This window comes from Anneissia japonica, unplaced genomic scaffold (assembly GCF_011630105.1).
Source record: "Anneissia japonica isolate Jap-2015-1 unplaced genomic scaffold, ASM1163010v1 scaffold287709_len1912824_cov184, whole genome shotgun sequence".
NCBI lineage: Eukaryota > Metazoa > Echinodermata > Crinoidea > Comatulida > Comatulidae > Anneissia > Anneissia japonica.
In genome coordinates this window covers 624461-639755 of record NW_022751466.1, presented here as the reverse complement: position 1 = coordinate 639755, position 15295 = coordinate 624461, and the positions used below count along the sequence as shown (strand labels likewise).

The 15295-nt window shown below is 34.7% G+C and overlaps 1 protein-coding gene across 2 annotated transcripts in view; it reads left to right on the top strand.

The window, feature by feature from the left end:
• The first annotated feature begins 1929 nt into the window (after positions 1-1929).
• Positions 1930-15295, top strand: part of LOC117121678 — a 27185-nt gene continuing 13819 nt past the window's right edge. For both annotated transcript variants that reach the window (XM_033266953.1, XM_033266952.1), the window contains exons 1-6: positions 1930-2071; positions 2288-2410; positions 3969-4082; positions 5537-5798; positions 11794-11900; positions 13908-14103. In XM_033266953.1, the coding sequence (XP_033122844.1) occupies positions 2010-2071; positions 2288-2410; positions 3969-4082; positions 5537-5798; positions 11794-11900; positions 13908-14103 (864 nt within the window). In that variant the 5' untranslated portion in view covers positions 1930-2009. The remainder of the gene's footprint in view (positions 2072-2287; positions 2411-3968; positions 4083-5536; positions 5799-11793; positions 11901-13907; positions 14104-15295) is intronic.

Here is a 15295-nt window from a genome sequence, read left to right as displayed (position 1 = left end):
AGAGACAGTTATAATATAGGCCACACACGTGTGTTTGAAACTAAATATAAGCATTTTCATCATGGTTTTATTTATTACAAACACATTCTTTCACCATCAATACACATTGAGGCCCTTCTTTTAGGTAAAACGATCTATCTTTTAAGATACACTTAAAAGTGTTCTTTATATCATGAGTCGGGACTATTAGGCCTATGTGTTCAATTAACTTAAAAGGCGAAGGAGGACAAGCACGAAACGCGCAAACACTTTTTTTTTAGTTTAGGGCTTAGGCCTATGTTATATATGGTCACACACGTTTTTTTTTTTTTTTTTAATAAACTTATAAGCATTTTCACTGTGGCTTTATTTATTACAAACATATTCTTTCACCATCATTACACATTGAGGCCCTTCTATTAGGTAAAACGATCAATTAACTTAGACGGCAAACGAGAACAAGCACGAAATTTGAGATTTTCAGGCACTTTCAGGGGGTGAAAAGGGCATCTTCAAGGGGTGGACAAAGATTTTCCACAGATGGATATTTTCCCCTTGTCCCCGGTGGTTATGGCCACTGCGGAGAATATCTGGCGGCTTAGATCAAAGGAGCTATGGACATTTTGAAGAGAAGGGGTTGCAGGGTGTTGTGAGTCTGGTCATTATGATATCTTCCTTTTTATTCTTGTCTTTATTCCTCTTCTCTTTTTCTTTTTCCTTTCCTTTTCTTTTCCCCTTCTTTCTGTTTCCCTGATCCCTCTCCCCTCTTTCTTTTCTCTTATTACCCAGCCTGGTACGACCGGGCTTGGTCAGTCCGGTAAAAACCATCAGGGGGCAGTCTGCCCCCTGCACCCCCGCCTGTTACGCCACTGATTTTATATAATATTTATCAAAAATAATTAAAACATTTATCTGACAGATCCCTAAAAATATGATGTTTAAATATCATCAATATAAATTGTTAGATGTTAGGTCTACTAGACACAAATGTGCAACTTCAAATGTTAGGCCTACATCTTGCTGGCCTGGATTTTCCATGTTCAATTCTAATTGCCATGATGATTGAAGCTTCATATCTATCGTGTAATCAACCATTAAGTCATAATGTTTTTTTTTATTGCCCGATATTCATATAAAACCGAAATTTAATTTCAGCTGGCATACTGTACCCTACATTTACAAAAAAAAAAAAAAAAAAAAAAATTATCAACGGCAAAAGCACTACATAAACGATTTACAAATACTGAAATAAAAAGTTAGGCCTACTTAAATTGCACAATTTACTATAAATAATATAAATAAGACTTATTCTATAAAAACGGTTAGGCCTATAATGCATTTTTAGCGCTATTTACTAGTGTTTCACAGTGCTGACCATTAATGTACAAATGTGAATTCTTAATAGTTATCATTAATATAATTATTGCATTATTATTAATATTTATATTTACAGAATTAAATTGTATGATTGAGATGGTTATTGCATATCTTAATAATTAATTGTAATATTGATACAAAATATAAATCAGACTTATTCTATTATAACAAATACGGTACCTCATAATTATATACAGAATTATTTTTATAATTATTGTTATTATTATTATTATTATCATCATCATTATCATCATCATTATTATTATTATTAGTATCATCATCATCTTCATTATTTTCTATTATTATTATTATTATTATATTTATTATTATTATTATTATTAGGCCTCTATTTAAATTACGGTATAAATATTACAAGATTAAAATTAGTAAAATTGTACATTATTAATATGAATAATACTGGATATGAATGGAGATTATGTAGAGTTTAACGAATTCTGGTACGCTGTGTTCTATCGTGGTGTGAAATACAGTACTGTATCTAATCCGGGGAAAAAATAGTTATGGGTGAATGTTCTTGTGACGCTTTTTGCAATTATTCTCAGCTGTTACCTATGTAAACATGACATGCAAGATCAAATCTCGCGGTGTGGGGGTGCCGAGTGATGGTGGACTCTCATTGAATTATTGTCGTGATGAATTTGAATGACGAATTGTCAGATTCCTCACAAGTACATTGGTTGCGAGACTTTCAAAGGTTCTTGGATAAACATATTAATACTAATTATTGTGTTTTAACTAAAACTAGGCTCTAGACTAGGTCTACGCAGCAGTACAACAGGGTTTTGTTTGCTTCAGTGTAGGCCTAGCCTAGGGCCTAGTGTTGTATTACTGCTGAATTTATAATTTTTAAAGGAAGTAAATGTTTGTGTTGAACTGAATTATTAATATTATAAATTATTTTCCTATTCAGTGATCTTAGACCTCACCAACATAATCTGCAACCAATACCACATCTTACTGATTATGGAGAAGATAGAAAAGACCTTCATAATAAGCTGTCTAGAGTTCACAGCCCATCTCATTTGCTTCCAAAGTAGGTAACAGTATTTAATATGTTAGACTTAATAAGGCTAGAATTGCATCTTTTTTTGTGTATTTTGTATGTAAGTTTGATTTTTCTTGTACATTAATATATTTAATTTTTTTAATTGTTTATAATAGTACTTATAGTTTTTAATATTCGATACAGAGTTGAGTGATTTTAAATGTTTGCCAGTTTTTGTATGCATTTCCTTTCTTATATGTTGGACAATAAATTATTTCAGTAAATTATTTCAGTATTCAGTATCATAGCACTTCATGCCAACAGGCCCTCAAGTGCTTCACATTATTACCCCCGGTGATTGGATGAAGCACATATGGAACACATACTCAACTCCTTGGGGAGAATTTCATAATGTGGTCAATTATTCACAGCAACGTGACCACTCACAATTTTTGATATACCCAATGACCGGGTCGAAATTACCCACGATTCAGCAAAAATTGCCCAAAATTACCCAAGCTTCCAGAAAATGCATTAAAATTTGGGGAAAAAAATGTGTTTTTCGCATGTATGGTTTCCCTTTTAGTTCAATTTATAAACCATTTTTTATTGTAATTGTTTGTGTTAATTATTAAAATTAATATTCATGAGGTGATAATACAGATAGAAAAATACGCCCTCAGTCGGCCAGTGTTATCAGTTGATCAGTGATCAAGTTTTATTATGAATTGTAATGCATTAATTAGGTAAGATCAATGACAAAGCAAATCACAAATAAACAATTCGGAACCCATGTTTATAGCAGTTAACAGTCAATTAACAATGTTATGTGCACTTCGTTAAGTTTTGCTTACATAAATGGACTGAAATGTACTTTGTTACTTCTTAATTCTTCCTCTATGACAAAAATATTTAATTTTCTAAGTAAAAATAAAATACCTAAGGATTTGAAAGGAATACCCAAGAACCCAAGCCCAAGTCAAAATACCCAAGATCTTGGGTAAATACCCAAGCTGTTGTCACGTTGATTCACAGGTCCATTCCAGTCCTGAATCTCAAATAATTTTGCACTGTAACAAGTTTCAACAGTAACTCAGCTTAAACATCTCATGTACAGTGTACACACATCATAGCAATTTCCAACAGTAACTCAGCTTCAACTACATCTCATGTTCAGTGTACACACATCATAGCAATTTCCAACAGTAACTCAGCTTAAACATCTCATGTACAGTGTACACACATCATAGCAATTTCCAACAGTAACTCAGCTTAAACTACATCTCATGTACAGTGTACCCACATCATAGCAATTTCCAACAGTAACTCAGCTTAAACTACATCTCATGTACAGTGTACACACATCATAGCAATTTCCAACAGTAACTCAGCTTCAACTACAGCTCATACAGTGTACACACATCATTGGCTACCAATTGTTTAATCGGTTTGCTGCTACTTAAAACTGCAGTGTTTGGTGCTAAGTTGCTTATAAATATTACTAAGTGTTTTTTGCTAATCTCTACTATATACTGCTACTAATTTATTTTTTACCCAATTGTTATATTATTCATTGACAATGAGTGTATTCTGATGAACAATACAGGTTACCACATTCGCCTGGTCTTGGTGATATCAACAATATCTCACCTCAACCTCGGGCTGACCTAAGGTCAAGCAGATATCCTGTCATACCACCGTTGACACCTCCAGATGACAGGTGAGATACAATAGTAATTTGTTTTTATTTTTACTGTATTGCCAAGCAGGGTTTAGCCAGAAAAACGAAATAGGCCGTCCAAATCGGATCTTCAGAGGGCCTTTAAAGGTGTTTAAATGTTGGAATTTTGTCTTCAAAGGAATAGTGTTGAATTAGCTATCACAAAGATAATTCAGTTATACAGCATAATGTTTCTAGGCTATGCAGATGCATCTTCATCTCTCGCATTAGTCTTGTAAATTCTACCCTAGGTCCTCCGAATTGGGAGATAGGCCTAGACCTACTGTATTTTGTTGACTAATAAAATTTAACTTGTGATGTTAACAACAAATTTCTTTAGGTAGTTCATGGAATTAATTATAACCAGAGAGTTAAGAACACCAACAATTTTATGTCGAGGAACCGAATCTCAAATATTGTATTTGCAGAGCCATGTGCATGCGTTGTGGGCGACTCAGAACCGTCCATTTTCCAGCGGGCGGTATAAATGTTTGTAACACGACGCGTGTTGCAAGTGAACTTTTCATATCGGGTAGGCAATGGTTAAGCCTAACATTTTTGGGAATCCCCACCGAATGGTGGTATGAAAACAACGTACATCAATTCAATAAAGGCCGTTTTTATCAAACGTAAATATGATTTGGCTTTAGTTTAATGCAACATTCGATAGATTTGAAGAATATAGAGAATTTTCTGAAGGTAGACTAGGCCCAATTAGGCTAGGCTGAGCTGATTAGGCCAAGGTCAAAGTGGCCATCCTAAATAATTGTTGGCTGTCCAAAAGACGGCCGGACGGCTCGCTAGCTAAGCCTATGTGCCAAAGTTAGCTGAGTTGTTTGCATTCAAACAGAGCTGAAGGCTGAGCAGTTTGCACCTTAGTCTGGTAGCTGAGCAGTTTGCACCTTATTCTGGTAGCTGAGCAGTTTGCACCTTAGTCTGGTAGCTGAGCAGTTTGTACCTTAGTCTGGTAGCTGAGCATTTTGCACCTTATTCTAGTAGCTGAGCAGTTTGTACCTTAGTCTGGTAGCTGAGCAGTTTGCACCTTAGTCTGGTAGCTGAGCAGTTTCCACCTTATTCCGATAGCTGAGCAGTTTGCACCTTAGTCTGGTAGCTGAGCAGTTTGTGCCTTAGTCAGGTAGCTGAGCAGTTTGCACTTTAGTCTAGTCGTTGAGCTTTTTGCACCATAATCTAGTAGCTGAGCAGTTTGTGCCTTAGTCTTGTAGCTGAAGCTGTTTACACCTTAGTCTGGTAGCTGAGCAGTTCACACTTTAGTCTTGTAGTTGAGTAGTTTGCACCTTAGTCTGGTAGCTGAGCAGTTTGCACCTTAGTTTGCAACTTAGGCCTGTAGTTGAGTAGTTTGCACCTTAATCTGGTACCTGAGTTGTTATTTAATATTTTTCACCAATCATTTTAACCAGTTTCATATATTTTTTGTTACATGTCCCAACATATAGAAATGCTCCAAGAGAGATTGCATCTCCACCGTACTTTCAACACAGTTCATATGACTCTTTCGATGACAATCATGCGAAAACTTCAAAGAAAGGTAGAATGTATCAGCGACAACAACACAATAATTTTTCCTTTCATGAAGATCAACATCTAGAAACATTTCGTTTCCGTGATGCCCGTAACCCTCTCCATGACGTCTTAGATAATGGTTCTTTCCATCATTCATCTCCTGTTGCCAGTCAGCATAACAGAGCTCAAGCTAAGGTAGGAAACAGTTTAACAAGAGGGCAGTATAATAGAGGCAGTAGAGCTAAAAAAGAGCTATTAATCTATCAACTATTAATCAATCAGCCTCATGAGGGCAATGTAATAGAGGCAGTAGACTAAAAAGGATCTATTAATCAATCAGTTGAGTGTTCCTAGAGCTCCTCGTCGGATGACCCCCCCCCCCCTTCCTGTGAATAAACGTAACAAAAATACTACTGGGTCCTGGCTTACAAAAGGCATGCTAACCTACCTAGGCATAGGTTGTCCTGACAAACTAGGCTTAGCTCAACTAGCCTTCAATATTAATAAAATTAAAAACACTGTTTTTGGTTCGAGTATAAAATAATTTATGTATGAAAGTTTGTTCTTCATCCCTATCTATCCATAGAAGAAAGACTACGTATCCAACTATTCAGTATTGTTGGAATATAATAATATATTGCCTATGTCATTTATTTTTTTTTTTTTCTATATGTAGAGATAAAATTAACTTACCTTTTTCATGGGGGAAAATCTTGAAATTTGAAGATCATTAAAAGACACCTCAGAAGTTGGGAAGCTTATTTCTGGCCATCTAGGAATCAAAATTTTCCCGGGGGAGGACCCCCTTTCTTTTTAGAGTTTTATTTATAAATATTTTGAACCCCATCTTTCAAATCATGGATCCACCCCGGTAAAAAAATCCCAGAACATGTCCCACAAAATAAAATAAAAAAAGTTACCATTGAATTCTGGACATAACCATGGTATAGTTTATTATTTAGGTTGTTTACCAAACCTGCATTTCAGAAAATTATGAGAAAAATAGCTAATTCAATAATGACTTAGTTAAAACAAGAGGTTTTAATGAATTTGGATTAATCATTACTGTTAGAACCATTTCTTAACAATGTGAAAAAGTGGCAGCATACTCCAATCACTTTTAATACACACAAGGACATCATATTATTCATCATTATCATTGTATATTGTCCAACTTTTAAAGATGGTTGTTGCTAAACATCCATGTTTAAGTAGTTACAAAATTAAATTCCATTTTTCAAACGCTAATCATTAATGGTGTTTTAGTTCAAGTTTGTCGTAGACAGAAACAGACTTTTGACTTTAAAACTTTAAAAGTATTTCTTTAAATAGTTTTAAGTAGGAAGAAGGGAGCATAGTTGTAAAATGTATACATAAATACGTATACATACATGAATAATTTATTCTGCAGCTTTTGGAATGGCAGTGGCATTGGAATGTTGTTACCCCTGGTCAGTGGATAAATAATTAGCAAAGGTACAACCTCCTCAAGTCCCAGGACATTAGTATACTGATGAGGTACCCATTTTATACTTGTAGGTGCAGAGAGACAAGCATACATAGGTAAAGTGCTTTGCCCAAGCACACAAGCAAAATTCAAAGCAAGAGGCCCAAATCACCAACCTTAAGTTTGGGAGTCTGATTCTCAGCACAAGACATTTAATTTGTTGGGCCAAAGGTTTCCTCTTTGAGGTTTAAAAGAAAATGTATTCTTGGTCAATGGTCAGTGTCCACAGTAAAGAAATTAAAATATTGTTAATGAACAGACACAAATACGAGGGAAGGAGGAAGGTGCGCACCTCTGATTTATAGATGTCACTATCACTACCAGGTCTACCAAAGCAATCTATAATAATTGTAGACACTATGCTTGATGAACATTACCAAGTCTCAAGTACTAAGTAGATCTTGAGAAAGTGGTCAAGTTTTCTAGAAATCGCTAAAGGCATACTCAGCATTGTATGACACAGCCCAACGCTAATTGTTGTTGAGTCTGTGTGTGTTAAATGCAGACATAATAGGTTTCCATCAAGGACAGTCACTCATAGAATATTAAACATTCTCATGACAACCTGAAGATGGTTCCTGATGATAAACTACCTTGGGCTGCATCATATACAGTAACCTTTACAGATTCAATCATGCTATTTTGAAAAAAACTTTGGCAGGGGCAGAGGGATCAGTAGTTGAACATTACATTATCACTGATTAATTTCATTGGTCAGTTTTTCTGTTTTAACAATATCATTAAAGTTAAAACCTTTTTCAAATGATAGTGATTTATAGATATCATCTTACTGTACTTATGATTTCAATTTAAATGTAGGCAATTGCATATGGTTTTTAACGGCGGTGTCGATTTACGTTGACAGGAAAACAAAAGTAAGGAATTGCAGAGTGAATTTACCACTTGAACTGTCACTACTACGTAACACAAATACGGTAACACAAATATGTATAGAATGGCCGTGATACTTGTAAAAAGGCCAATACTAACGTAACACATTTCCCAATAGTATAATACATCATTTTCTTGGGCAAATAAAATTAAGCTCATGAGACCAGTGGCTTAATGTTCCTTTTAGAAGCATGATTAGAGTCCCAAGTGTTTTACCCAAGGTCGTGCCAATCTTACTGGACTAGCGGGAATCGTGCTATCCATACCCTGAGACACTACTTAAGAGCTTTGCTATTAATTCATACTTCATCCCTGAAAACTGGTAACCACTTACCGTACAACCACTTATAAGATTGAGTGTATATTTTTAGTAATTTTATAACCCTATATTTCTAATTTTCTTATTGAATATGAATGTTTTTAAACCTGATTGCATTAAAAAAATTTATTCTGTGTTATTCATTTTTTTTTAAATATTCTGCTAACCATAACAAATTGTCATTTACAAATATGCAATTATTATTGTAATATATTGATGCAATAAGACACAGGATTAAATTAAGAAGGACTGATTGCAGTTGATAGATTACAGACACAGTGTAACGTATATGATGCAATTGTTTAATACTAAACCAACATGTGATGATACAATATTTTATTTATTTTAATAGTACTACTTGCGCTAACTTAAAATCTCCCTAATAAAGAGCCATACATTGGCCCAGCTATTGGACGTAGTTTTCACAGTAAAATGTTGAATGTTGAAGACCGATAGCGCTTGCTAACTGTTAGCGGTATCCGGATACTGCAAACGGTTAGCGCTAACCGATTGGGCGTTCTCACGCAGGTGCTAACAGTTAGCGCTAACAGTTAGCTCCCGATCCGGATACTAGGGCTCTCGTGAGAACCAGGCTATAGTGAAAACAACAAAGTAATCAAAACTTTTCATAAAATACACACTAATTTAGGAGTAAATTTTAGAATTCTAATTTCTATCTGTACATGTCAATTGTTTGTTAATGGATTGATTGCTGAAAAACACAAAATATAAGTAGTCAAATACTAGACTAAAATTGTTTATAAAATAGTTATCAATAGATACTATGAAACATATGTTTAAATTAAAATGAATTACTTATAATTTTGCTCTTCAGATAATTTACAACAATTTAAAAGATTTTTTTAAATATTTATTTTATTGGATTTATATAGCCCACATAACCAGAAAACTGCTCAAGGCGATTTTTTTCCCTGATCGTGGGATACAATCATACACAACATGCAACCTCCTCCACTTCCTGAGGGAGTATTCCTATTTATGCGTGTAATCAGCACTACTAATTTCATTCCGAATCATTCACCTCCTACCAGGTACCCATTTATACTCCTGAATGAAAGGTAAGCAAATGCAAATGATGTGTCTTACCTTGCATTGGTCTCAAATCCCCGAGAAATATCTTGCATATAGAGCACAACCATCTGACATTCTTTAAAGTATGTAAAAGCTTTTCTTGATATATTTGCCTTCTCTAAATAATATTAAACCTAAATCTTTTTAAAACCACATTTAAGATCTTGTATTTTTTTTTACAACCCTGTAAATTTAGTTTTATTTGTTTTCTTCAACTCACAATCTTACTGTAAATTATATACAATACTCTGTAATATATGATATAGCATAGAGTGTTTGATTAATGGTTACAATTTCCCACAAAACAGAAGTCAACAGACAAAATAAGTTCATATATTATACTGGGCAAAGTCAGTTTCATTTACAACTTCTTAAACAGTGTTATGTAGAGTGCCCTCTATATTCTGATTGTCGGCAAGAGGTCACAGGTTTGAATCCCACTGGAGACAGTTTTTCACACAACAGTTAAGGAAATTTTTTGTTGATGGGCTACAGTGGTGTAGCTACGGGCGGTGCACCCAGTGCAAAGCACTGGGGCCCTATGGGCCCATTCATAAATGGTCTTCATCCTCCCTGGCCCGTATATTTCAAATTCCCTGACCGGCCACTGCAATTGTTAATTTTATGTGCCACCAATTTTCTTGATTAGTTTAGAGCAGCTGCTGAGACAAAATATTCTCCTCTTAAGATGGCTACGAATCCGATCATCATTAGTATTTATTACTAGCATACAGTAGGCCTTTCTGAGAACTTTCATTGAGTTAGGTTAACAATTGTGTACACTTTTATTGTGGTCAGCACACTGACCTCTACTATAGTAGCTGGATTGCTCATTGTCTGGTTGTAGTGAAGCCACTGACGCCATATTGGGGAGGCCAAAACGTCTTAACTGTTGGATAGTTGAAATAAAATAAAATAAAATCCCAGCGCAAAACATTTGAACAGGTGTGACGATCACTAACAATCGCTTGCCCTTTTGTAAACTGCAGGAACATGCGCATTGAGTGGTTATAGAATGTGAAAAAATCATTTTGTAGAAGATAAATTTATTGTTAATAAATATTGCAAGAATTGTTATTTTTATCAATAATTTAAACAAATGCAAACAAGTCTGGACTGGTATGTCACTTGCATGGCATCAGTGGCTTCAGTTTGTCCTGTACAGTAAATTGGCAATGAGCAATCCAGCTATTATAATAGAGATCTGTTAGTCAGCATCACATGTTTTCTGTAGTGCTGATGTCAGTGGGACATGGGGGTGTATAATTGATATACAGTAGTTGAAAAAAAAAAGTTGCCAAGGTGATCCTTTTTAAAAGTCATAGTGCCTTTTAGTAAACAATTATAGTTGACACCTATCTGAATTCTAAAGTTTTTGAGAAAAGTGTGTTAAATCAAGTAATGTGTAAAATATAATATCCTTTCTAATGATCGATTTTGGTGTTGCCCAAAGCATTCAACAAATGATGGTTTACTTCAATCAGTGAACTTCATAAACTAATAAATTGAGAAAAACTAATTGTATCAGAGCCTTTCTTAACCTATCTATGCATTCGAAATCACAGTAAGCTATTTTAGTATCCTAATAGTAAATGATAACTGTGGGCTACATGGATGATTTTAAACATTACAGATGTAAAACAGAAAACTGTTATTAAGAAAATATGTCAAGTTTGAAATATGTTTCATGTTGAGTCACTCAAGGCAAGGACTACAAATAAATTTCCTTGCTCAAAAGTCAATCCTTGGATCCATTTTATTTTTAATTTAACAATTAATCAAATATTGTACAACTCAAAGATGGTACTATTTTCTGATGACACTTGTATTATGTAAACGTAATGATCACTTGCCTTTAAAAATGTGAATAGGAATCTTTATATACATTCTGATTAGTTTTATTTCAAATAAGTCCATTTAATCAACACTACTATTAAATCTAAATGTGTAAATTTAGGTCTAAAAATTTAAATATTGATTCCCAAAATTTTCCCTTTCATTGTTTGCACAAGAAATTATAAAAGCTGAGGAAATTTATTGTTTTAGTTGTTTAATTGATGAATACATGTCATTCAACTTCCACATCAATAGAATTATGACCAAATTTTAGGTATATTTAATAAGACTAAACCGTTCTTCCCATCCAACAAACATTTTTTTGAATATTTATAAACCATTGTACTGTACTTTCACATGCAAACTATGATATTTACTGTACAGTATGAGGGCATATTTGCTATAAGGTCCTCTCTTTGAAATATTGTCGACTACAAAATAAATCATACCGTGCATCAGTTCACACTCTTAACACTTTCAAACTATGCTTTGTATGATATATTTCGATCATGATCGTATTAAACAGTTGGTTGTTAAACTTGCAGATTTTTGAATTATGCACAAGAGAATCATCTGCGGATATTCTGAAGGAGATTACAAACGAGATGATTAGAGACATCGCCCAAGATGTATCAACGATGGCTCAAAGAAGGTAAATTAACAAAATACACAGAACTTTGTATATCAGCGCGGGTTATCTTTGTATATCAGCGCGGGTTATCTTTCGTAATGTTATGTGGGTGACAAAGTCATGCAGCCTAGTACTGTTTTGTATAATAATGTTTTGGGGTTTCTTTATGAAACTGGGATATAGAAGCAGTTGGCGCATCGGTTGTGGCTTGGACTCAATTTTCGAACCCCCGACCTCAATTTCGAGGTCGGGGGTTCGAAACTCTCACTGTGCAAATCGCTTGTGTCCTTGGGCAAGGCACTTTATCTACGGTTGCCTCTCTCCACCTAGGAGTACAAGTGGGTACCTGGTAGGTTCCAACACAACTGCGCTGATTACTAGCCGCAATATGGAATAATAATATAATTTAACTTAATAATTTAATTTGGTGTTCAATGTGTTCCATATGTGTTTGATCCAATGACCGGGGTAGTAATGTGAAGCGCTTAGAGGCTTTGTTAAGGCAAAGAGCTATGTAAGAACGACATATTATTATTATTGCAGATATTAATGTTTTTAACATAACATGTTGACTGCCATACCTTTTTTAAGGTTCCTTCCTGTGTGCCAAAACAAGTTTACATTTACAAACATACTTTAAAAAAAATTTTATCTAGTCATATATCATAAAAAAGAAATATATCATCAAAATGATGTGTCTAATAAATTGGCAGGAAAATATTAGGGGGCGAGTAAACTCGTCGACGGCACTGTGATAGCACTTTTTATTGACTATGCCAAGTGCGAGTTATCTCGTCCGCTTTTTCCACGTGTTGGTATATGTTCAAAGGGCACCCCTACTTGTGCCGCTCGAGTGACTACCGGCAGCATAACACAACAAACATATATACGTTATCCTCTAGGTGAATTTTTCCCGAACTACCAGCTGTTGAGTCTGTGGTTCTACAATCTATAACGTAAAAGTTATAAACGCTAGAATGTTCCCCCGATTTTGATGAGTATACTCGTCCCTGGCGCCCTCAGCAACACCCTGTGGGAGAGTATACTCATTGCTGGAAGCCAACGTGTTTAATAATTATGCATAGCATGTAGAGACATTTATTGTGGGTTGTTTTTCTTCCTTGTGATGTAAATCCCAGAATGATGATATTAAGGAAATGTGCTGGAGTTGTTATTACAGTATTAATGTTAATGTTATTCGATATTATTGTTTGCATCATGTAAGTAACATCTGTATTTTTTGATGTAATTACAATAATGTTTGGGGTACATCAGTGAGTTTGGATATTTATTGTGGGGTGTTTTTCTTTGTTGTGAGGTAAAGCCCAGAATTATAATTAATAAATTATGAAAATGTCATAGTATTTAAAAACAAAAACAAAACATTTAGCGTTTTTGTACCATATTAATGTTATTGTTATAATGTTATTTCCATCAGTATGGTTTTCATGTACTTTAAGTATTTAACATGATTAAATTTGTTATTTTCGTAAGCAAGTTGGGTTTCTATCCCTCTTTGTGTAATTCAGAAGGCACTTATCTTTTATTTTTTTATCTTATTTGTTTTCATTACACTGGATTCTCACACCGATGAAAGGTTTAATAACAGCTATGCGTAGTGTAGATTGACCACTGTAAAATTACAAACACAACATTAATCTACTTTAGCATGTTGTTTTTGCTTTGAACATTTTCAGGAGGTGCATTTAGGGGGAATGCACATCCCTTGGATATGCCGCTGATTATATCAATAGTCTATTACTGATATAATTAGTCGCACCAGTCTATATCGTTTCTAAGGCTGTTGCCAAGGGTGATAAATACATTGGTGAAGTGCCTAGCCTGATGACACAAGTGAAATGTTGGGATTTGAACCCTGACCGCAAGGTTGAGAAGCTGAACTTACACCTCTGTGCAAATCACTGCTCTCTCTTATCAATCAATTTGCCTGACCTTTAGGCAATACACAGACAATATATTAGGGCAATTTGTGACAATTTCTGAAGTTCCTAATTCCTTTTCAATTAGATTATGGAATATATATTCTGAGGACGCCAGGTATTATTATCCCTGTTTGACGTCACTTCAGGATAATGTCCTAAACGAAGAGTTACGAGCCATCGTTAAAGAGGTTATTAAGGAAATGGTTACAGATTACTTTAAGTTCAGAGTACCACCTAGCAAACCATCAGAGAAGCAAGAAATGACAGTAACATCAGAAAACGTAAGGCAACTCATACCCACATTAAGGTACAAACACATCCTACGCTACATCCCAACACACATTCATCTGTTTACTCTGAACTTTCAAAACATTATTTAACTCTCAATTGTACATTAGATTAATGGAAACATACAAGATTAGTAGGACTAATGTACTGTATCACTTTACATTTAGATAAAGATTTAGGTTCTGCTGCACTTTTTATCCAATAAATTATCGGAAAGCAGCAATTTTGCTATTTTTCGCTTTGGAGATGGGGCCCTGATAAATTTTTGTATCAAAATCAGATAATTTATCGGAAAAAGCTCTGAATGCGAAAATAAATAATCTTTGACCGATGCAAAATCAAGGCCATGCAAAGAATTCTTTTGGAGAGTTAGTTTTTAAGGAAACTAATAACAAGTAGCCTAGGCCTAGGATTAAACACTTCATTAAAAAAAATGAGCAAATTTTTCATGCTTATTAAGTAATAAAAAAAAAAAACCCTAAAAAGCTACACTTGACGTCGATGGTGCCTAGCTGGGCCTAGGTCTGTAAGGTCTATCCCTACTTATTGTTTATTTTACCAAAAAGCACACCAAACAAAGCTAAAATTCCTTTTCGTCTTCTTCTGAATCCCATTATATAGAAGTAGATAATGACGCATTTTTGTGACAGTACATTTCCAGAGTGAAATAGTACCGAACAATTTCATTCTTGGCCTATAGCCCTATTAGTCCGGCAGCTTAGCAGATGGATGTGGACGTTCCGGACAAAAGCACCAATTTTTTTTTACATGTTTCTTATGGTCATAGCATTCAATTTTTGGTAGGAACCACCTCATCCGAGGTCATTATGGCGGCCATCTTGGATTTCAAAATGGCCGCCTAATAAAACCTATGTTTATCTATATTTTCCATAGAGCTATTAAACAACTAGAGTGCTGACAAGATGGCGGAGCAATGCAAAGTTGTGTATGTGTACCATCCAAGATGGCTGCCATAGGAAAGCGCCACCTTCAGGATTAGTATACATATTATTACCATAAATAAGCCCTCTGACTGAATATTATTTCATTAATGATAATTAGTATTGATAATGACAAATTATTAAACTGTCGTAGCCAAAAAGGCAAGTAGAGCATCTTATTCAAATATTTAAAAAAAATTAAAATCGTGTACATTACACCCATACACCGCAACGCTCGAGTTTC